Raw genomic sequence first — 24,224 nt, 5'->3', positions numbered from 1 at the left:
TGTATATATATTGAGAAGTATTATGTATTGATATAATATCCTCTTGATCATTATATAATGTTCATTTTGTCTCTTCATACCTTTTTTATCTTAAAATCTATTTTGTCAGATATAAGTATAGCTATACCTGCTTTTCTTTGGATGCTATTTGTTTAGAGAATCATTTTCTTTTTCTTTTTTCTTTTCATACTCAGCCAGGGATATGTTTAGAGTGAGGAAGGGGGAAGAGAAAGCGAGAGGGAGAGAGCAAGGCAAACATCAATGTGAGAGAGAAATATCAATCAGTTGCCTTCCATACATGCTCCAACCAGGTATTGAACCTGAAACCTAAGTATGTGCCCTGACAGGGAATCGAACCCACAACCTTTTGGTATACAAGATGATGCTCCAACCAATTGAGCCACTAGCCAGGGCTGGAGAATCATTTTCCACCCTTTCACTTCGAGTCAATATTTGTCTTTGCAGCTAAGATGTGTGTCCTGAAGGCAGCATATGGTTGGGTTTTGTTTTTTGACCCATTCTGCTACTCTGTGCTATTTTATTGGTGAGTTCAGTCTATTTACATTTAAGGTAATTATTGATGTATGAGGGTATCCTATAGCCGCCTTATCTTTGTTTTCTTATAGCTCTGTGTCTCCTTGGTTTCTTTTTCCTTGAGCTTCTGTCTGTTCTTTTAATTTCATATGTCCTATAATTTTTTTCCTCTGTTTCCTCTTTTTTTTTTAAGTGATGTTTCTCAGTTTGGGATTTATTCATGTGGTTACCAAAGGATTATATAAAAGATTCGTGCATACAGTAGTCCTTTTTCTTCTGAGTGCATCTTATCTCTATTCCCTTTTGCAATTCAGACTTTTATCCCAGCCTCTTTTATGTATTTGTTGTCACAGACTATCCTTATTCATTTCTGAATTGAACTAACTATTGTCTTCTTTATTTCTCTTTTTAAATGCTTTACCTCCTTTAAGCTTTATGTGATACTTAAGTGTATATAGTACCTAATTCTGAAAAATGATTGTAATGTCCTGCTTCTGTCTATCTGTTAGTAATCTTACTTATAGTTTTATATGTTGTTGTTCTTTGTTTCAGGTAAAATAACCCCCTTGAGTATTTACTGTAATGGAGGTCTTCTGGTGGTAAATTCTCTCAGCTTCTGTATACTTGAAAAAGTCTATTTCTCCCTCATAGATGAAGGATAACTTTGCTGGATATATTATTTTTGGCTGGTAATTTCTTTCAGTAATTGATTATTTTATCCCACTCTCTTCTAACTTGTAGGGTTTCTGCTGAGAAGTCCAATAATAATCTAATGGGATTTCCTTTATAGATTACTGTCTTCCTTTCCCTAGATGCTTTAAGGATTCTTTCTTTCTCATTAATTTCTAATATGCCTTAGAGAAGGCCTTTTTGGATTGAGATAATTAGGTGTTCTGTTTACTTCTTAGGTGCAAGGATTTAGCTTTTTTCATAGGTCTGAGAAGAAGTACTCCACAGCTCTTTGTTTGATTCAGCTCTCTGTTCCCATCTCCTTCAGCTATACCTATTATTCTTTTACTAGAGGCCTGGTGCACGAAATGCATACACTGAGGGGGGATCCCTCAGCCCAGCCTGCGCCCTCTCACAGTCCAAGACCCCTTGGGGGATGTCCACCTGCTGGCTTAGGTGATCCCGGGGAGCCTAAGCCAGCAGGCGGACATCCCTCTTGCAGTCCAGGATCCCTTGCTCCTTACTGCCTGCCTGCTTGCTGCTCCTTAATGCTTGGCTGTTTCTTAGCACTGCTGTGGAGGCAGGAGAGGCTCCCACCACCGCCACTGCACTCGCCAGCCATGAGCCCGGCTTCTGGCTAAGTGGCATTACCCCTGTGGGAGTGCACTGACCACCAGGGGGCAGCTCCTGCATTGAGCGTCTGCCCCCTAGTGGTCAGTGCACACCATAGTGACCAGTTGTTCCACTGATCAGTCGATTTGCATATTAGGGTATTTTTACATAGGATTACTCTTTTTGATGGAGTCAGTTCTCATAGAGTTTTGGTTTTTGGTGTGTTTTTTTAAGTTTCAATCCTTCTAGTAAAGTACTTGTTTTGTTAGTTGATTTTATTTCTGACTTCATTAAACTGCCTGCCTGTGTTTTCTTGTATTTCATTGAGTTTTTTTCAGAACTGCAAATTGAATTCTCTGTCATTTGAATCACATATTCCCATTTCTGGATATTTTTCATTTTCTTTCTGAGCTGCCTCATTACTTTGGTTATTCATGTTATTTGATGGTTTCCTTCTCTGTCTAGGCTTCTGTAGTAGGTTGATTAAGAAGCCTTTCTTTTGTTTTCCAGTAGGTGGCACAGAAGCACAAATGTTTTAGTTGCTCTTACACTTCTCTGGCTTTTTAGGTCACTGTGGGCAATGAAGATGTCCTCTGTTCCCTGGGGGCAGGTGAAGGTAGGTATCCCCTCTGTGACCAGGCCTCCTTGGTCTCACGGCACCAACCTGGCAGGGAATGTGGTGGGCATTGGGGTTCCAAATCTGTGAAGTCCCAGCAATGTACACTGCAACCAGAGGCTGCCAGTAGTACAGCTGTGATGAGAGGGGGGCGGGATTAGAGGGGATGGGCTGGGCTGGTGCCTTTGTGGTTTTGTTCTTGCAGTAATGGCAACTGGTAGACCTCAGTGGCTTAATGTCTGTATCTCTACCCATCTCTGGGATTATCCCAGTGTGCACATTTAGATGTTTCAATGCACAGATCTCTCAGAAGTATACAGGGAATAATTTGTTGAATTATAGTTGTTCAAATTGTTGTAACTTCTGGGGGAGAGACCAAGGGGACTTTGCATGCTACCATCCCTCTGATATTGTCCCTACTGTGCCTAATATATAAGTTAAACTGTATCATAGGTATGTATGTGTAAGAAAAAAACATAGTAATACTTAGGGTTTGGTATTATCTGAGAGTTCAAGCATCTCCTGGGAGTTTTGGACCATATTCTCCTGGGAAAGTGGAAGATTACTGTTATTTTTGTACCATTATATTACATTATTGCTTTGTTATTAATACTTTAAACAGATTCACTGGTTTGTGGCATTATTTTCCCCAAAAGCCAATTCTTAAAAAACTTACAGATTTTATGCATTTTAAAGAGGTCTCATAAACAACATGCTAATATAAATGGCAGAACTTTTATGGTAAAAGTATTATTTAGTAAACATCTTAAAATATACTCAGACTTAGTGCAATATTGTGAATTTTTATTAGTGTTTATTTTTCTTGAATAATAATTTCTTTGCCTATGTTTTCTACCAGGTCCTTTATCAGTCTCCTGTTAATTTGATGAGCTCTTTCTATGTCATGAGTATTAACTCTCTCTGTTGCATGCAGTTTCTTCTGGTCTTTTGGTTGATTTTAGCTTTGTCTATGCAAGTTTCACAGCATAGAGATATTTTCATGTTTATAGCCGAAACTCTGACTTCTTTCCTTCTTATCTCCTAAGTTTTCTTTTGGATTCTCCACTCCAAATTTTTTGAAAATATTTTTTAAATTTATATTTCTATCAAAATAATATATGCATTAGTTTGAAGCTTATGAAATTGCTGTTTTCTATGTCAAAAAACAATAGAATATAGCAGTTTCATGTGACTTTTTAATACATTGTTTAAAAATTCAAATCATATTAATTGCAATTCTTAAAACCCAAACAGCTGTCTCTGTCCGTCTTCTCTCTAATCCTATACCCTCCCATAAGAGAAAACCACTTTAGCTCTGGTTCACAGTTTTTTCTGGCATATACAGAATATAAGTTTCTTACAATGCTATTTCTAGATTTTTCCCCTAATATTTATTGATTGCCTTGTATGTTCTTGGCTGTTCTAGGCCATTGGACTTCAAAGAGATCAAAACAAACTCCTTGCATAGAGCTTCCATATTAGGGGTAGGGATGGAGACAGACAACTAAATAAATTATTTAATATGTCTATGTGATAATAAGTTTTATGAAGAAAAGTAGAGCAGAAATGGAGTGATGGGGGAGATGCAGAGATGGAGTTTCAAATTTCAATGGGGGGTTAAGGAAGACCTCCCTCAGAAGATCATGTTTGTGCAAAAACCTGAAGGGAGTCCTGTGGAGAATGAGTGTGCCAAGGAGTGCAAAGGCCCTGATACAGGGCCCCGATGTGTCTGAGGTCCACTGTGGCCAGGGCAGAGTGAACAAGGGAGGAATTGATAGGCTGGCAAAGTAGCAGAATGGTTGTGGAGGGTAAGGGAGGCAGATGGGGGGTTCTTTGGCCCTTCTGTGTGAGATGGGGAATCATGGAAGGATTCTGAACAGAGATATGACATGAGGAGACATATATTTAAGGATCACTCTGGCTGATCAGTTGAGAATGGACGGTAAGGAGCAAGGGCAGAAGCAGGGATCCATGTGGTAATCCAGGCAAGAAATGATTGTGGTTTGAACCAAGATATTATCAGTGGAGGCAGTGAGAAGAAGTGTGATTCTAGATATGTTTTGAAGGTGGAATTGACAGGATTTTCTGACAAATTGGAGGATCAAGGATGAGTGTATGGTTTTTGGACTTAGTAATTCCGGGATGGAGTTATTTACTGAGAAGGGAAAGACTGCGGAGGAAAGTGTTGGGAGGGAGATCAAGTATTCCGTTTGGAATATATTGAGTTTAAAATATCCAAACAGAGATGTTAAACAGGCAGTTGGGTAGGCGGCTTTGAATTCAGGCTATTGATTTGGAAATTGCTAAAGTCAGATCATATTTAACTCCGTGAAGCTGGATGAGATCACCAGGGTATTAGTGTAGCTATAGGCAAAAAATACAGTGAAGTAGAAGGAAAACTAGGAGTATGATTTTTAGGAGTAAAATTTCAAGGTGGAAGGAGTGATCAACTCTGACAAATGCTGCTGGAGGTCAAATAAAGCGAGCAAAGAGAACTGACCTTTGATTTAGCAATGAGGAAGTTATCAGCAACCTTGATGAACAGTATTGGTTTTGTCAAGTGGGTTGAAAAGCACTTGACAAAAAAAATCTTTTGTGACACAAACAAGCTGAGAATAGAAGGGAATTTCTTCAACCTAATAAAGGCCATCTACTAAAGCCCTACAGCTGACAGCATACTTACTGGTGAAAGACTGAATGCTTTCCTTCTGAGATCAGAAAATAGAGTTATACATTTTTGCCACTTAATTTAATGTGGTACTTAATTTAATGTAGGTGCTAGCCAGAGCAATTAGGCAAGGGAAAGAAAGAAAAGGCCTCTAGTATGGAAAGGAAATAGTAAAACTATCTATTTGAAAATTATTTCATCTTCTATCTCCAGGGGTCCTCCAACTACGGCCCGCAGGCCATATGCAAATATAAATATTGTATTTGTTCCCGTTTTGTTTTTTTTTACTTCAAAATAAGATATGTACAGTGTGCATAGGAATTTGTTCATAGTTTTTTTTAAACTATAGTCCGGCCCTCCAACGGTCTGAGGGACAGTGAACTGGCCCCTGTTTAAAAAGTTTGAGGACCCCTGATAGACGATCCTTCTTCTGCCTCAATTGAAATTATCATATGGATTCTCTTCTTCATTCTGCTAATGTGCTGTATAACACTGACTTATTTTTATATGTTGCCCCAACCTTGCATTCTTAGGATAAATCCCACTTGCTCATAGTATCTAATCCTTTGTGTATGTTGCTGAATTTGGTTTGCTAATATTTTGAGGATTTAGGATATTGGACTATAGGTTTTCTTCTTGTGATACCTTTGTCTGATTTTGGTATCTGGATAATACTGGTCTCATGCACTGAGTTGGGAAGTGTTCCTATTTTTTATTTTAAGCATTTGTAAAGTAATTATGCTGATTATTAAATGTTTGATAGATGTCACTCGTGAAGCCATCTGGTCCTGGTCTTTTCTTTGTGGAAATGTTTTTGATTACCAATTCAATCGCTTTTCTTGTTACTGGTCTATTCAGACTTTGTATTTCTTTTTTCGGTTTCAGTAGTAAATCCCTAGTAATGTGTCCATTTCATATAGATTATCTAATTTGTTGGCATACAGTTGTCCATAGTATTTCCTTATAATCGTTTTATTTCATTTGGTAGCAGTATCTTCTCTTTTATTCCTAGTTTTAGTAATTTGGGTCTTCTCTTTTTTTACATTGGTCTCTGAGGGAAAAGGCTTGTCAAATTTGTTGATCCTTTTGACAACAAAAATTTGGTTTTATTGATTTTTCTCTATTCTAATGTTACTAAAATGTTACAGTTGGTTTCTATACTAATGAGGAAATGTCAGTTTATTGTAAAATTTTAACATTATGTCCTGATCTTCTGTGTTACTCAGGAAATAGAATGTGTGTATGTGTGATATAGATATACTATATGTAGTATATATCTCATATAGGTATAGATATGGTCTATATTTGTTACATATATGGAGAGAGATATTTAAAAATTGGCTCACATGATTGTGGAGTAAGTCAAAATACGCAGCACCGGCTGTCTGGAGGCTGGGGACCTGGACAGAGCCATCGGCTGGCAGAATTCCTTCTTGCTCAGGGGTGGTTAATCTTTTCTCAGCCGATTGGGTGAGGCCCACCTGCTTTATGGAGGGGAACCTGCTTTATTCACTGTCTGCTAATCTAAATGTTGATCTCATTCAATAAACAAACACCTTCACAGAATCATGTAGAGTAATGGTTGACCAGATGTCTGAGCACTGTAGCCCAGCCAAATTGATACATACGTCTCCTACTCTTCTTTAAGTAGATCTGTGGTAATTATTGCATTGAGGGGAAAAATTCCCTTTGGAGATTTGATATGTCTTCTACATCAAGTGTTTCTCTCACTAAAAGAAGTAATTTAAACAATACACACGAACAAAATGGAATGGATTTGTAACATATTCGTCACTGTATGTCATACAACTGACCATAGTATTCTAGTACACATCAGATCCCAGCAGATACCACGACTTTCATAGATACGTTGTAGTGCCACTGGTTTTAAAGAACTTCCACATACACAGGATGCATCTGTATCCAGTTCTAGGAAAGCTCTGGAAAATGGTCAAGGGATTTCTAGAAGTTTAGCCTCATGAGGGCTTTTTAAAGGATTTTTTAGAATAATTTCTAAGACCCTGGCTTATTTTAGAACTTTACCTTTACCCCTCATCCACCTTCACACCCCATATCTCCTAAATCCACAGGAGAGGAAAAACAGAAGTGATCTACCTTGCACACAGAATACACTTGAACAAAAAATGGGACCACCCAGGAACTACTTGTAGACCTATGACAACCATCTAAATTAGGCAATAGCCCAGTGAATACATTGATTATTTTCACTTTATTTGAAATGCATAAAAATTAAGCACAAAACAGCATATATAAGTAGTTCTTAACCTGATTGATGACCAGTTACATTTTTTGACAAATACATTCCATTTCAAAATTATCTAAGTGGACTCTTTTAAAAGAAGTAACAGTATAATACTCTAAGAATTGAATATCTATTTGTATAATAATTATATCTTAAAACCATATTTAATAAGCTATCTATCACTGATACGAACGTACACTATGGTATGATTCTTACTAAAGCGTAACATACCACATTTCTTAGAGGTCAGTGTATTTATCAATAAAAGATGTTTGGCTATTATTATTTGAGGAAGGAAAAAAGCTTACTGAGTGACCAATATAAATTGTGTGGTGATTGCATAAAATTTTTAAAAAAAAAACATGAAGGTAAATTAATAGTACGCTATAAACATGAATTATAGATAATTGTACCTTTTAAGGTCGAATTCCTATAAGTCAAGAGCTGCCTATATATAAAGGTTGTCAACCCATTTACTTTATATATTTCAGATATATATTTCATCATAAATATTTCATATATATATGTATATTTCATTTAGCTTTGGTGGGTAGTGTGGAAGGTAGTGTATTTTGGGGCGGGGGAGGGTGACTGACTGTCTCTCTGTTGGAATCCAAAGGGTAATTGTCTCAGTGGTACATGGTCTGCTTTAAAGATCCTCTCTCTTTTTTCCTAAAGCAGTACAAAATAGGCTATATGAAGAGAAATATTTTTTAACATTGGTAAGAATTACAGACTCTTTTTCCTCTGGTTAATTCATTATAAAAATCTTGTTATAATCAATTCACAAAGCACTGCTTATCATACATCTGTCTTCAAACATAATTTCTTGCAAGTGGTTTCCTGAAAAATCATCAAGTTTTCTCCACTGCTGCCCTTGCTGGAGTACTTCATGCATTCTTTTAAAACAAGATCAGTTTTGGGACTTATGTGAGTTAAGACTGTTCTTTCTATTTAACTGAAGTGTTTACCATAAAGTTAAATAAAAAAACAAAATTGACCATTTACTGTCATTTCTTTTAAATGTTATTATTTTCTCATCTCTACTTCCTAATCCTGTTTCTTACTTCTACTATGTGTAAGCACTACTGATCCTTAACAAGTTACATTGCCTATTTTTTAAAATCTTATAAAAATTCCTGTTTTCACCAATACTCATCCATTTTATTAAAGGAAGTCATGTATATAAATAAAGCTAAATATACTGCCTCAATGCTTCAATAAATAAAATTTATATAAAAAGAACATTTAGAAGCATTCTGTCAAAATGGTACAGGTTCTTTCTTGAACAAGAAAGAACTCTGCATCTCTCAACATGTCTGGAATTCTACTTGGAAATATTTTTTTTGACAGAAATAAACCATTCCTGCTTGGAGAATTTTAGGTTGCATAGGCTCAACTTAAAAAAAAAATGATATTAAAATTTCAAATCCAATTTTCCCTTTTTTTCAGAACTACATTTTTATATTGAAGTTTATGTGTGCATACTGTATTTTTTGCTAATTTTGAAAGCGTGTACATAAGAACTCATTTCTTTATTAGCTGCATGGCAGAAAATTAAATTCTCATATGGTTTCTTCTTTTTTATGGTAATGTTGTGCTATGTTTTAAAAATAAATTGTCAGTAGTATCAGGAAAACCTTTTAAGACATAAGTAAATTTTTTCCCCTTGGAAATTGCAAGTTGATATCTTATATTAGCTTCCATGATTTCATTAGGTACTTTGAATTTCTATTCTTAGCTTGAGATGAGTTGAAAGATTCAAGGGTATTTATGGCACTTCAACATTTAAGTTTTAATGAGAGCAACTTTGAACCTGTAACATTCCAGAGAGGAATTTTCTGTTAGTTTGTTCAAAAGCCTTTTTCTCTTCATACACAAGACTAGCATCTGTGTGGTTGGTAAATGTAATCCATGATAACATTGTGATTCTCTTGGTGATTTTTTTCTTTTCTCCTGACACTGTTTTATAAGATGAATATAGAAGCTGCCTCTCCCAGCTTCTTCAGATCTCAGTAACTTTTATAGTTTTGCATTGGCATTTCTTTTCAGCTAAACCTCCTCCCAAGATTTTTACTTATTTGTTGCTTTAAGATGTTCTTAATTATCCTCCATTGTCTTTCAGATAACTTTATGATTGGCATACTATAGGAACATCATTTCAATAATAATTTGTCCTGGGATCATGTGACATAGTTTTCACATGTCTGTCACGATTTATATCATTCTAATAACATTGACATTATATTAAAATGTTGATTTTAATGGAAATTCTCAATGTTTTGTTGTCAGGAGACTAACTGTATAATAGTTTTTAGCTGCTTAGTTTTTATTAATGTCTACATGTTTGTGTTTTTTAAATCATCTTTAAAAGGTTATTTATATTAAAATTTTCTCTTCCTTGTAATTAAGGAACCGATTGAACTAATAAAACATTTGCTTGGTCAAATTAATCCAATGTTTAAAGATGCAAAAAAAATTTTTTTTCATACAGTATTTTTGGTAGTTTTCATAATTTAAAAAAGAATCTATACTTTAGCATATTAAGGCAAGAAAAAAGAATTAAAATATTTATTTTTATCTCCTTTTAAGAAAGTAAATAGTTTTCTTAAGTATGTTTGCATCAAATAAGTGTATTTTTTTTAATTGGGAAAACTTTAGAATGGATCCTTCTATAAGTCTTTAATTTTTGAAGTGCTTATGATCAATATTGTTTTGTTATGATTCAAACAGGTTTTACTGAGATTCTTATTTTCCCACTTTACAAACATCTAAAATATTTACTTATTTTAAAGCCTATTATTTATGAAAACATTGAGAATGCATAATATTTGATATTATTAGACCAGTTTGGTTACATAAAGGAAAGATTGGTTACATAGCCAAAGATTGAAACCGCCCCATTGGAGCTGGTTACATAATAGTATTTTTTTCTTTGAATTAACAGAAAAGCATGTATCACTTCACTCTCGTTTACATGTGTGTTTTTGAGGTTGTTCATGTTGGTAGTGAGTTACCTTGACTTTGTCAGAGAGCCTTTTGTGTTAATGTACATGTTTGTTCAAAATGATCATGTGTTTTTAATAAAATACCATCCTAAATGTCAAAATTTTATTAGTAACATAATTAAAATTATCAATATTTACATTATAAATTTACACTGAAGTTACTTATGGGAACCAAAGAATATGATACTGATTTGTGAATTTTAAAACTATTTTACACCCATTTTAATAATTTGGTTGTACATTTTCAGGACCCTGACTGCTTTTTTTTATCTTCACTTTTTAGGTGAAATTGCTGATTCTTTATCTTCCTTGACTTTTTATATTTAGTTTTTATACTATAGTCTCATTTTTTTAAAAACTGTTTTCCATTATTGTTTTTACTTTCATTGATTTCTAAATATTTTAATTTATTAGTTATTTCTAACTATTGTGAATATAAAAACTTGTTCTGTTACCGTAGTCATTTTATAAAAGACTAAGAACCTGCCTCTGAGACACGGTCAAAAAGTATTTTGTGTTATATGATTGATATAACCACATAAATACCTCTGCCAATACTGGAGTTCATTTGGTTGTTCAAATATTATGAACAATGTTTTGTAGGTTTTTTTCAAATTATAGAATTATGTAACATTATAGAAAGTTTTGAAAAATAGAACAAAATAATTGCCCACAGCTCTCTCTCTAACACAATTATTGTCTCTTTTTATACATTTTCTCCTATATCTATGCCTATTTTTATATTAATAATAAGGTAAAACTATTGTATTCTGTCCCTATTTTCCATTCCCTATAGCAAATGCATTTCTATGGCACTGTATAATTTTATAATTATAATTGTAATGGTTCAACTGAATTTCTTTGAAAGGGTGTTTTGTAATTTAATATTTTCCATAGTTCTGTATATTTTGGATGTTTCTAGTTTTTTATTGTTAAAAAGCACTAGCATTATAGGTTTGACAGGTAATAACAATTATCTACCATGTGAAACTTATTTTAATAACAAATGATTCTTAATTTACATATGTAAGCATTAAACTTAATGCTCTTTTGATGAATGGTGTTATATAAATAAAGTGTAGTGAAGTTGCTTTGAAAATTACCAAACTACCCTACCACAGCCTGAGTTTGTTTACTTAGTTACTTATTTATTTTTACTTAAGAGAAATGTCAAAGACAGGTTAAGAGTACTAGTATTTACCAAAAAGTCTTAGTTCCTAGCCATGGGCCTTTATTGTGAAACCCTTTAAACTACAAGTATTTGTGAATAATTTTGTGCTATATGAGGAGTTATTTGAGGGCAGTGACACTGTTTTATATAATTTAGACATCATCTTGAATACAGAGGCATATTTAAAAATTATTTAATTCTATTTGGAAATATCTTCTAACAGAAAAAGAACTTATATTTTTTAATCCCTTAATTAAACTGCTATTCTTCTTTGATAATTTTTCCTAGTAGATTTTTTCATAAAGTAACAGAGGGCTCATCATTATTTTTTTATTATATATCCATGTATGTAGAGTGACATTTAAAACTTTCTTCTTGACTTTCTTTCATCGTTTTTTTATTATTATTACTATCATGGTAAAATAAGAGCTGCTTAAACCCATGGGTTGTTATATGTCCTTCATTGGGTTGCTGTGAAAATTAAATGAACTAATCCACATAATGTACTGCAAGTGGTGCCCGTCATCTAGTAAGTTCTCCATAAGCATCAGCTATCATCACTACGACTTCTTGTGATTTAGTATTGTTATTATTAATAAGAAAATTATCTGAACTCGGACCAAGAATCACGTTTTTGTCACATAATAAATAATAAATCACCTAGTACTCCAGGACAAAGTATGTATCAATATAAAGTAGTAAAAGGATTGTTCAGTAAGTGTTTCTGGGAGCATTGGTTAATTTTTTAGAAAAATATAAAGTTACAGCCTCACCTTACAAGCCTGCTCTCATGATTATAGGTGAATAATTCCAGATGGGATTTAAAAAAAATTAAATGTAAAGCCATGAAATTCATATTTTTAAACTTTAGAAAGTATAGGTGGATATTTATCAGACCTAAGGATAGGAAAGTCAAAAACAGTGTAAGAAATCTCAGACGAAAGTAATTCACAGATTCAAGTAGGTAAACATTTAACATTTCATTAAAAAGAAAAGTTGAAAATCTTAAAGTCTTTGCAACAAATGGGGATAAGGACTATGCCCTGAAAAGATACATGCGTGTATGCATTATTATGAACACCCTAATCAAAAAGTGGTCAAAATGTATCAAACATCAATTTACAGAAGAAATAATGTAAATGGTTAGTAAACATGAAAAAAAAAGACGTCTAACTCCACTAAAAGTGAAAATGAAATGCCGTACAATTTTTCACTTTTTAATTATTAATGGCTTTAGAGTGATTAGAAGTCATTTTATAAGAGAACAGTAATCTGGGCAGCCGTACTTACTGCTGGTTGAAATGTACACTGTTATTAACTGGTCTGAGTGACAAGCATTTGGACAAGATCTGTCTAGCTTTGCAACTTGTCCTAATGAAATCATCAGTGAAATGGACAAAAGGGAATGTCCATGGATGTCTATTGCAGTCTTACTGAAATAACGAGCAGATAACAAACAACTTAAATGTCACATTTTATAGTAAAAAATATGTTTAAACAAAGCTATACAATTAAATGATGTGTTAACATATTGTAAATGATCTCCCCTGGAAAATATTAGATAAGTGTCTCCTTATGATTAGGGGCTGCCCTGCACCTGCAGTCTTACTCTAACTCTGAAGTCACTTTCCTATTGTAATAACGTGAAATTGCCGCTCCTTTAAAACACACAAATCTCTAGCAGCTGTGGGTATGTGCCCTGGAAAAAGCCTGACCATAAAAATGCTGAGCCAATTATAAATTACAAAAATGTGAAAAATAAGGAAAAGTACATTTTGTGTAACACCATTCCCTTACTCCAAATTCCTTGTTATATTCTTTTTACCATCCTTCTTTTTTAAAAGCCAGTTCTTGCTAAGACTTGGGCACTGGAAATGAACTGGAGTTAAACAGGTCCTAGGTTATTTATAAACATTTACTTGAAAGAACCCTCTGCTTACTTTCAGCTTAAGTACACTCTTTAAATGTCCCTTTTAATGAGAACCACATAAGATCTGAAGGCAAGAGTCCTGGCCAGTGTACTCAGTGGTTAGAGTGTCAGCTGGCCCTGGTATGGGTGCATGCAGGAGGCAACCAGTCAGATGTGTTTCTCTCATATCAATCTTTCTCTCCCTGCCTCTCCCCCTCGCTCCATCCCTCCCACTCTCTCTAAAACACAATGGAAAATATATCCTTGGATGAGGATTAACAACAAAAAGATCTGAAGGCAAGAAATATTAACCCCCTTTCCTGTCATAGAAGTCACTTTCTCTAAGCTTAGACTTAACCAAGGTGTGTGGACACATCACTCATCATGTTACTGAAGTTTGAAAGTTACAATCTGTACCGCCTTGAACGGCATGTCAGATAGATTCTAGGAAAATAAGCTGATCTGGTTTTTGGTTTGAGAAATAATCATAGGCAAGTACTCTGGATTGTATATATTTTGTTATAGCCTCTGTTCTGGCTGTTTTAATGGTGGCTCTGGGTTTGGGATTTTTCTCTGTTGTTGCTGTTTTTTAATCTGTGTTTATCTATGGACTAGAGGCCCAGTGCACGAATTTGTGCACCTTAAAAGGAACTGTAGGCCACAAGGCTGCGGTGAGCACAGGGGCAGGTCTCAGCCCATCCTTCACGCCCCTGCCTGGTCCCTTCCATTGTAGCCCCCGGTCCCCTGTCTGCTGGCAGCCCTGCTCCTTCCATCGCCGCTCCCATGTGCTGACGGCGCTGGCCCCACTCGTACCCACTGACGGCGTGGAGCAATTGGGGCTGGCACCAGCAGCCGTGCAAGCAGGGCCAGTGCCAACAGTGGGTGTGAGCAGCGGCTGCCGGCCCTGATCGCTCCTCAGGAGCAAGGGGAGGTGGAGCAGCCCTGAGGGTCGATCAGGGCTGGAAGCCACTGCTCACACCCACTGCTGGCACCGAGCGATCAGGGCCAGTGCTGGGCGTCAGCAGCGGGTTTGAGCGGTGGCTCCGGCGCCAGCAGCAGATGCAAGTGGGGCCGGTGCCGGCAGCAGGTGTGAGTGCCCGGCAGGACCACAGCGTGTAGGAGGAAAGATTTTTCAGTAACCACCAGAGGCTTGCCCCAATGACAGCAACTGGCACCCGCCTCGGTCTGGTATCACCACTCACCTGCTCCACCATCCTGCCATGGCCAATACCTGCCATGTTCCACACATGACCCCTGGTGGTCAGCGCACGTCATAGTGACTAGTTGTTCAGTTGTTCCGCTGTTCAGTCTATTTGCATAAAGGGCTAGTGGCCCGGTGCATAAAATTCATGCACAGGGGCTGGGGGGTTTCTCAGCCCAGCCTGCACCCTCTCTAATTGGGGACCTCTTGGGGGATGTCCGACCGCCAGTTATCCCCCTCGCAATCTGGGACCACTGGCTTCTAACCGCTCACTTGCCTGCCTGCCTGATCGCCCCTAACTGCCTCTGTCTGCATGCCTGATTGCCCCTAACCCCTCTGCCTGACTGCCTGATCACTCCTAACCTCTCTGCCTTCCTGATCGCCCCTAACTGCCTCTGTTTGCCTGCCTAATCGCCCTAACAGACCTCCCCTGCCGGCCTGATCTTGCCCCCAACTGCCTCTTTCTGCCTGATCACCCCTAACTGCCCTCCCCTGCCAGCCTGGTAGCCCCCAACTGCCCTCCCCTGCTGGCCTGATCTCACCCCCAACTGCCTCTGCCTCGGCCCCCACCACCATGGCTTTGTCCGGAAGGAAGTCGGACATCCGGATGATAGCCAGTCAACCTGGTCTAATTAGCATATTTCCCTTGTATTAGTGTAGATAGATTATATAGGATAGAATTGCTTAAATGGGGGGGGGGGCAGCCTTTTTCAGCAGGAGGAGATGCTCTTGGCAGACAAAAATACATAATCCCTATATCTGGACTGATAGCCAGCCATATGCACTGTACTGCCAAACCTGTCATTAAAAAATTGAACTGCTTTTTTACACCTTACACCAAATAGCTGTTGCCCTTAAAACCCCTCCTCAGCCCCCATCTTAGGTTCTGCCTTCACAGTTCACCCAGATTAGGTTCTGATTGGTTGGTTTTAATGCCAGTCAGCATCAAAAGCTCCACCTCCTAGGCAGCCATTGGCTTCTCGCACTTCACTCAGATTTAGTTCTGATTGGTCAGTTTCTATGCCAGTCAGCACCAAAAGTTCCGCCTCCTAGGCAGCCATTGGCTCCTGGCACTTCACCCAGATTTGGTTCTGATTGGTCGGTTTCTATGACAGTCAGTGTCTCCGGGCCTATTGATGGGCCTGATCAGAGGGGCGGGGCTGATCAGCATCCCCAGCAGATGCCAGAGAGAAAGAGAGGCGTGGCTGCTGGCCAGGCCCAGAGTGAAAGAGAGAGGCAAATGCTAATCAACAGCTTCCATGGAGGCTACGGATCAGACCCTGCTTCTTTCTGCAGGCCTCTCTTTGGGCCTGATCTGCAGCCGCCTCGGCAGTCAGTGCTGGGTCTGGGCACCCGCAGCAGCAGCAGTCAGTGCTGGGTCGCCATGGCAACCCAGCACTGACTTCCAATCAATTGAGCCTTTGGTCGTTTTGGATGTTATGGACCCTGGCTCTTTATATAGAGATATTTATGTATATATATATATACATGTGTACCCATTCATATGTTTATTTGTATATATATATTTTGCGATGTAAATATGGAGTACTATATATGAATCAGGAGAATAAAGGATTATGATAAGTAAAAGTGGGAAGAATGCCTTCTAAATTTAAATATGGTAACAGAAATAACATACATCCCTAGAAAGAGTAACTAAAAACATGAATAGTTAAGGTACACTAAATCTTTGTTGTGTTTCTTTAAAATGCCTCACTGCCCTGGCCTGGTGGTCAGTTGGTTGAAGGTCCCATACACCAAGAGCTGGTGGGTTTAATTCCTGGTCAGGGCACATACCCAAGTTGCAGGCTCCATCCAGGTGCGGGTGATATGGCTGTATGAATATGAGAGGCAACCGATCCATGTCTTTCTCTCATATGGGTCTCTCTCTCTCTTCCTTCTCTCTAAAATGCAATAAAAACATATCCTAAGGTGAGGATTATTAAAAATAAATAAAATACCTCACTTCTTTAATAGGGTACTTTTAATAGTTAACATTTAAATCTGGCTTCAGTTTTAATATTTTGTCTCTTTTGTAACACTAGCCAGTTAAAAACTTACTAATAAGCCCCTTAATTTATTTTTCCCTTTCCTGCTAGACTGTGTGTTGTGGGAACACAGGGAGGTATGTTCCTGCCTTTAAGGTACTTTAAATAAGTTGGAGACATAATCACGCAGTAATTTACAGCTGTAGTGTATAGTGTTTACCACATGCCAGGTACTGGGTCAAATGGTTTATGGCAATTGTTTAATTCTTAACAACACTGTGAGGTAGACACTACTATTTTAAAGTTGAGAAAATGGGCCTAGAGACATTTTTTAAAAGTTGGCAAGTCATACAGCTGGTAAATCAGCAGGGCAGAGCAGGCTTGTCTACCTCTTGTCTTTGCTTCAATACCTAGTGATGCTGATGCTGTGATAGAATCCATGTGGTGATCTGATTGCCTTTCCCTTTGTTTTGTAAACGAGCACATTAGGTCAAGGCACCAGCACCAAAGCTCATAACTGTGGGAGATTCACCTGTTTGGTGGTTACCACCACCGAGAAAGTGGATGTGAATGAGGTCAGGACCCTGTCATGGTTGTGGGCAAGTGCAGTGACAGTAACATATATGCTGGCCAGGGAGCAGGGGCGTGGCCCAGATGGGCTCCAGGGTTCCTTCCTGTGCTAAGCCTTGTAGTTTGCAATGTTCTGCCCTTTTGTCTGCCTCTTAGAATTTTTTCTTGTGAAAATATCAAATGTGCCCTTTCTTTTTGAAATTTACATAAGAGAAGGAAACTGGAATGATAGCAGGGTTTTTGTTGTTGCCTTTTTAAGTTTAATTTAGTAAATTTTACCAAACACCTATTCTGTACCAACCAGATACAGCTAACATCACCAGACCATCCTGTGGAGCACAGTCACCATTTTTGATGTCCAAAGACCCTCACATTAGAAATCTGTTTACTTTTTTCTTTTATCCACTATCCCTTTATTGTTTACAATGAAAGCAGAAACTTTAGTTAATGGTAAAGACCCAGTTAGGTTAACACTGTCATTGAAAATCGGGATTTATCTGTGATTTGTGGATCAGGAAAATTTCAGGTTTTCACGTTTGGGCTTTATTTGCTTTGGATGAGACATTTACGACCTAGTTAGAACTATTCCTGTGCCAAAAGTTGTAGTGGCAAAGAAAACCTTCCCTCCATACAAGGAATAACTGTGAAGGCATTTCTAGTTCTACCGGCTTATCCTATAATTGCCTTTCTAGAGATAAGAACCTGAAATTAGAACACAATGAAATACCAGCATAGAAAAGTCAGAACAACTAATGTGTTATTTCTGTGCTAAATCAGAAACTATCCCATTATACTGGATTCCAATCTTGGCCAGCAGTCACAGGTGACAGAGTTAGGGTGGGATTGGGATGGGATAAGTAATTTCTGCAAATTAGGCAGAGACCATTGCCTGGATACCACTCTGCTAAAGCATTGGAAAAAGCAAGAATCTCTTGGAAATAGCAAGAATCTCGGTTACTTCTGGTGTGGTGTTGCAATGACTCTGAGATATATGCAGGGGTCCCTTTTATGGATTCTTTCCCAATATCCCAGAAAACAGAAAAAATTAATGTGCAGTGTGTCCTCTGATCCTTTACACAGAAGTTTGAATTGTATCTGCATGTGGGATTTTAGAATTCACACATGTTTTCTTCCTCTCAGGACCAGGATGGCACAGTGCCCCTTTTGCTTATCTCAAATCTCATCTTATGTAAAATACCAATGTGTTTTATACCACTTATCCTGTTCACTTTTTTCTCTTTATCTTTGATCAAAGAGTTTTAGAGCAATTATCGTCCTCATTTCAAATCCTTTGTAAATGTTTCTCCTCAAATAATCTGAGTATTTCCTCAAAATCAGAATGAGACTTGGTGGTCCACAGGAATATATTATCAGATTTACTTTTTCATTCTATTCTCAGTATGTTGATTGACTTTTATTAAGCTGAAACTCTCTAGTCATTGATAATTGTTTTTTAATATTGCCTTTATTTGGAATCCTATTAACTTCTTAAATCCAATGCTATAATTATTCTTTTTCTTTATGTTCCCTAAAATTCACAGAGATTAGTTATTATAGTCTTATATTTTGTTATAAAATAGATTTATTTTTAAAGTTTTCTCTGTGTCAAACTCAATCAATATTCTTTTTAAAGAGAATATTTTTTTTTATGTTTTGGCTTGACCAGTGTGGCTCAGTGGTTGAGTGTTAACCTGTGAACCTGGAGATCACAGCTTAATTCCCAGTCAGGGCACACGCCTGGGTTGCAGCTTGATCCCCAGTGGGGAGCTTGCAGGAGGCAGCTGATCAATGATTCTCTCTCATCATTGATGTTTCTATCTCTCTCTCCCTCTCCCTTCCTCTCTGAAATTAATAAAAATATCTTTTTAAAAAAGAGTAATGTAAAAAAAAGTCTTTAAAATAGATATATTGTTTTGTACTATAGAGCTGATGCAGAATATACTATATGTTTTGATAAGTAGGTTGTTTTCTCTGTCTTAAAGTCTGGATTTTTGAGAGCGTATAAAGGTTGGTTTGGTTAAGAGTTGATTGCACAGCTTATGAGTTCTTGAATGATGCATATGGTAAATGTCACTATTCTAGAAAAGAAATAAAACCAGAATACTGCAACAACATGAAAATCAATCAGAATGAAATGGGAATTGACTGAGGAAAGGAACTCTAGCTGAGCTTTTTAAGCCCACGTGTTAAGTGATAGCAGTGAGTTGGAGAGGATGCTTTAAGCAGACATGGCATTTATTTAAATACTTAAAAATTTATCTTAGCAAAAGATTATATGACCTGTTGATGAGTACACAATTGAAACTATGAAACATTTTCAAATTTCAGTAGGCTTCAGATCATACTAGTAAACACATAGAGTTTCCATAGAAGAAGACGTGAGGCAGCTAGGTCCATGATTCCATTCCCCTGGAATCTCATGGAAGTTAAATAACTTGCTTTTAGGAACAGGCTAGATCTATCAATCTGATCTCACGCATAGGCCTGTTTGACACTATGCTTTCCCTAATTTAGTTTTCTTTCTTAACAGTAGATCCTGTCTGTGCCCCAGGTATGTTGTTAGGCTATGCTTAGAATATGACATGAAATATTCCAGTGTTTATGAATGAGAGAATCCATCGTTTATATTTAAAATGTTTTTAAAGTGCTTTTAATTTTTTCTTATCAAATGTGTTCATCATTCAGTCCATGATAAATTATCCTCATGCTTTCTGACTTCCTTATTTTGCTTTATAACAGTTATTTTACTCATTGATTTCTGAAGAAAACTATGATTTAGAACCAAATAAAATTTATGTCATTATAGCTATATATTTAAATGTTAGGTAATTATCTTATCAATTGTTATTTTAATGAAATTGTGTAGCATCTATTTTTATTCTCTTACTAAGTGCACTTGTAACAATAATATGGTGTAACAAAAATCTGATGCAACTTTGAGGGTTTTTAATTTTTGTTTTTTGAGGGGGTTTCTTTTTTTAGTTCTTATTACTAGAAATATATTTTTTTCTATTTACAGCTGGTTTTAGAAGAAGTTTCCGTCTAAGTAGAAAAGATAAGAAAACAAATAAATCCATGTATGAATGTAAGAAGAGTGATCAATATGATACAGCTGATGTACCCACATATGAGGAAGTAACCCCATATCGGCGACAAATGAATGAGAAATACAGACTTGTTGTCTTGGTTGGTAAGTGCGTTTGTGTGTAATTTGGATGAAATAAGTGAGAGAGTAAGACTTTTACTTCAAAGAACATCGTACTTGAAGTTTCCAGCTAAAAAATCTCACCCATTGTTCACATAAAGCCCGTGCCCCTTCAGGGCACTGAGCTGAGTATTTCCGCCTCGGGCCTCCCTTGGTCAGGCCAGCAGGTGCTGGCCCTGCTTTGCCTTCACTGCACTGTCTAGGCATGGCCGCTCATTGCACTAGTCATTACTGTCTTACTTTCACTCTCCTTAAAATTCACCAGCTATTCCGAAGTATCCCAGGCTGATTTTCCTTGTTTTTTATCCCTCTCCACTCTGTTACTTGTTGGGCAGCTCACCTGGGGTAGTCCTCCCCGTCACCAAGGCAAGGCCAGGCTTGACCTTAGTCTCTGCTCTGCCTGCAGACTTCAGGCTGCCTCTCGGTGAGTTTTTTGTGGCAGAGACAGCATCCGTGTCAGTGCTCAGAGGGAGGAGCCCTCCCTTTCCCATGGGCCTCAGCCTCTGCTCCAGGGCTTCTCAAACTTACACACACATGGAGTCAACTGGGGATCTTGTTAGCACAGTGTCTGATCTCTCCCGAGTTTCCAGATACCCAGGCTGATTCTGGAGTGCCTTTTGCTTTTCAGCTGCTGCTATTGGTTACAATGCAAATGTAGGGAGGCTGTGCACACAGGATAGCCTGGTTACTCTGTTGAAATGGGTTCACTTGCCATTACCTTCTTTTGTTGGTGGTTGTAAACTGGCTGCAATTTATTTTGATGTCACACTTATTTTGTACTTTGTTATCATGTGTTTAAATGATGATTTTAAAGCCTTTGGCTTTGTCTGTTCAGGATTTGTTCAGTGATATTTTAGATTTGGTATGTCTGCTTTAATCTATGGATTTATTATTATTTTCAGCTTGTATTATAAAATTCGTATAAGAAAGTCTTTATTCCCTAACACTTTATTTCCCTATTATGGAGCAGTTTCTGGTATAATATAATTTTTAATTTTTTAATTCCACCCTTACCATCACTGTGGCCTTGATTTCCCATAGTGGAAACTGATTTAATTGTGTGTGTTTTTTAATCCTTACCCAAGGATATGGTTTTATTGATTCTAGAGAGAGAGAAAGGAAAAGAGAGAGAGAAACATGCATGTGAGAGAGAAACATTGATCAGTTGCCTCCTGAATGCACCCTGACTAGGGATCAAACCCATGATCAAGGCATGTGCCCTGACTGGGAATCGAACCCACAAACTGTTTTTGGTGCACGGGATGTCGCTCCATCTGAGCCACCCAGCCAGGCTCTAATCCTCTCCTTTCCATCACTGTGACCTTTTTGGAGCGCGATCTTCCATAGTGAGAAGTGGCAGCCAGGGTTGTAGTATGTAACTGTCCTTCAAAAGTGTTTCCTGTTATTCACTTCCTTCTGTGTGGTCATTGTTCAGAAAACCTTTTAACTTGGTTGTGTAGCACATTTGCAGTATTAGACGTTTAGAGTCTATTTTCTGGCGTCTATTACATCCTGTGAGGTGGGTGGTGGAGACAGGGAGAAACAGGCCTCTGGGGCAAGGCAGGCTGCCTTCCAGCCAGTTCTGCTCTTCCGTAACCATGTGGCACCTGAACATTTCAGATTTTCTTGGGCATATTTTTCTTCATCTGAAAAATGAGGATAATAAGAGCATCTGCTTTCTAGGTTTGTTTGAGTGTTAAATGAAATAGTATTTGCAAAGACTTAGATCAATCCCTAGTACCTCAGTTAGGTTTTAATAAACAGTAACTCTTCTATTTTAACTAAAAATATAAGTTCAATATGAAATGTTAAAATATGAATAGGTTTCTGCTGAATTTGATCATTAGTGTTCCAAATACTTATAAATTGAAATAGATGATTTAGCAATTTATCAACTAAAAGGAAATCAAGCAGTGGACTTGAATTTTGGAAATTCTGGATTGTTCGTGAATTAGCTATTTATTTTTCATTATTGTAGAAATCATATACTTAGGAAATAGTTCATTGGCTATTACAACAGGTGTAGGAATATAGAAAGTGTATAAGCATCTTGGTCCTCCTCAAGACTAATTTTTTTCTCTCAGTGTTTTCAAAGCCATTGGGAATAATTGTGTTTGCTTTGAAACTATAAGATAAATACTAGAGGCTCAGTGCATGGATTCGTGCACTGGTGGGGTCCCTCAGCCTCGCCTGTGCCCTCTCGCAATCCGGGACCTCTTAAGGGATATACTAGTGTGTGAAGCAGCAGGCGGCCGGGGAGGAGCCTGAGCCTGGGCCAGGTGCTCACGCCACTCCTGCTCATCCCGATCCAGCAGCGCCTGTCTCTGCCATCGCTCAGTAGTGCTTCCGCGGAGGTGGGAGAGGCTCGCGCTGCCGCAGCTGCGCTTGCCAACAATGAGCCCAGCGTCTGGTGCCCATTGGTCATCTGAGTGGTGTCCCACTATGGGATCGCACTGACCACCAGGGTGCATCTCCTGCATTGAGCGCCTACCCCCTGGTGGTCAGTGTATGTCATAGCGACCAGTCAAACAGTAGACTGGTTGAGCGGTAGACTGGTTAGGTAGACTGCTTAGGATTTTATATATATACTAGTGGCCCAGTGCACGAAATTTGTGCACCGGGGGGAGGGGGCATTCCCTTAGCCCAGCCTGCACCCTCTCCAGTTGGGGATATCCCTCTTGCAATATGGGACCACTGGCTCCTAACCGCTCACCTGCCTGCCTGCCTGAGCACCCCTAACCTCTCTGCCTAACTGCTTGATCACCCCTTACTGCCTCTGCCTGCCTGATCGCCCCTGACTGCCTTCCACTGCCGGCCTGATCTCACCCCCAGCTACCCTCCCCTACTGGCCTGATCTCATCCCCAACTGCCCTCCCCTGCTGGCCTGATTGCCCCTAACCCCCTGCCAGCCTGATCTCACCCCCAACTGCCCTCCCTCTGCCTCAGCCCCCACCATCATGGCTTTGTCCGGTTGACCCGGTCTAATTAGCATAATACCCTTTTATTAATATAGCTAGATTATATAGGATAGGATTGCTTAAATGATGGGGAAAGCCTTTTTCAGCAGGAGGAGATGCTCTTAGCAGACAAAAATAAATAACCCCAATATCTGGACTGATAGCCAGCCATATGCACTATACTGCCAAATCAGTCATTAAAAAATTGAACTGCTTTCTTATACCTTACACCAAACATCTATTGCCCATAAAACACTTCCTCAGCTCCCACCTTAGGTTCTGCCTTCGCAGTTCACCCAGGTTAGGTTCTGATTGGTCAGTTTTGATGCCAATCAGCATCAAAGCTCCGCCTCCTAGGCAGCCATTGGCTCCTCACACTTCACCCAGATTTAGTTCTGATTGGTCGGTTTCTATGCCAGTCAGTGTCTCCAGGTCTATCTCTGGGCCTGATCAGAGGGGCGGGGCTGATCAACATCCACCCCAGGCTGCTGGGGAGCTGGCTTTACTGCTGATCTCTTGGAGAGAGATAGGCGGGGCTGCTGGCGAGGCTATGGATCAGACCCTGCTTCTCTCTCTCTCTGGGCCTCTCCAGCAGCCATGGTAGCCACTGATCAGCCCTGCCTCTCTTTCACCTTGAGAGGTCAGCATTTCAGCCCCCTCACCAGTCCCCGTCCACTGGAGCCTGCTGTGCGCGCAGCCTGGGGTTCAGTGGAGCTTTCAGTCGTTTTGGATGTTACGGACCCTGGGTTTGTTAAGAAGGTACATAGTTTTTATTTTCCCTGGATTCTTACCACAATATTGCATGATTTTTATTCTTGGAGTTAATGTTCAAGAAATTAAAATCTAACAAGTT

At 38.3% G+C, this 24,224-nt stretch overlaps 1 protein-coding gene across 10 annotated transcripts in view; it reads left to right on the top strand.

Annotated features, from left to right (window-relative positions):
* The window catches only part of MPP7 (membrane palmitoylated protein 7), a 323,210-nt gene that overhangs the window by 264,591 nt on the left and 34,395 nt on the right, over positions 1-24,224 (top strand). For 9 of the 10 annotated variants that reach the window (XM_036352096.1, XM_036352155.1, XM_036352125.1 and 6 more), the window contains one exon: positions 20,229-20,399. The exons of the other annotated variant lie outside the window; for it this stretch is intronic. In XM_036352096.1, coding sequence (XP_036207989.1) covers positions 20,229-20,399 — 171 coding nt within the window. The remainder of the gene's footprint in view (positions 1-20,228; positions 20,400-24,224) is intronic. 10 annotated transcript variants of the gene reach the window in all.

Source organism: Myotis myotis, unplaced genomic scaffold (genome assembly GCF_014108235.1).
Source record: "Myotis myotis isolate mMyoMyo1 unplaced genomic scaffold, mMyoMyo1.p scaffold_m19_p_1, whole genome shotgun sequence".
Lineage (NCBI taxonomy): Eukaryota > Metazoa > Chordata > Mammalia > Chiroptera > Vespertilionidae > Myotis > Myotis myotis.
This window is presented reverse-complemented; position numbering and strand designations above follow the sequence as displayed.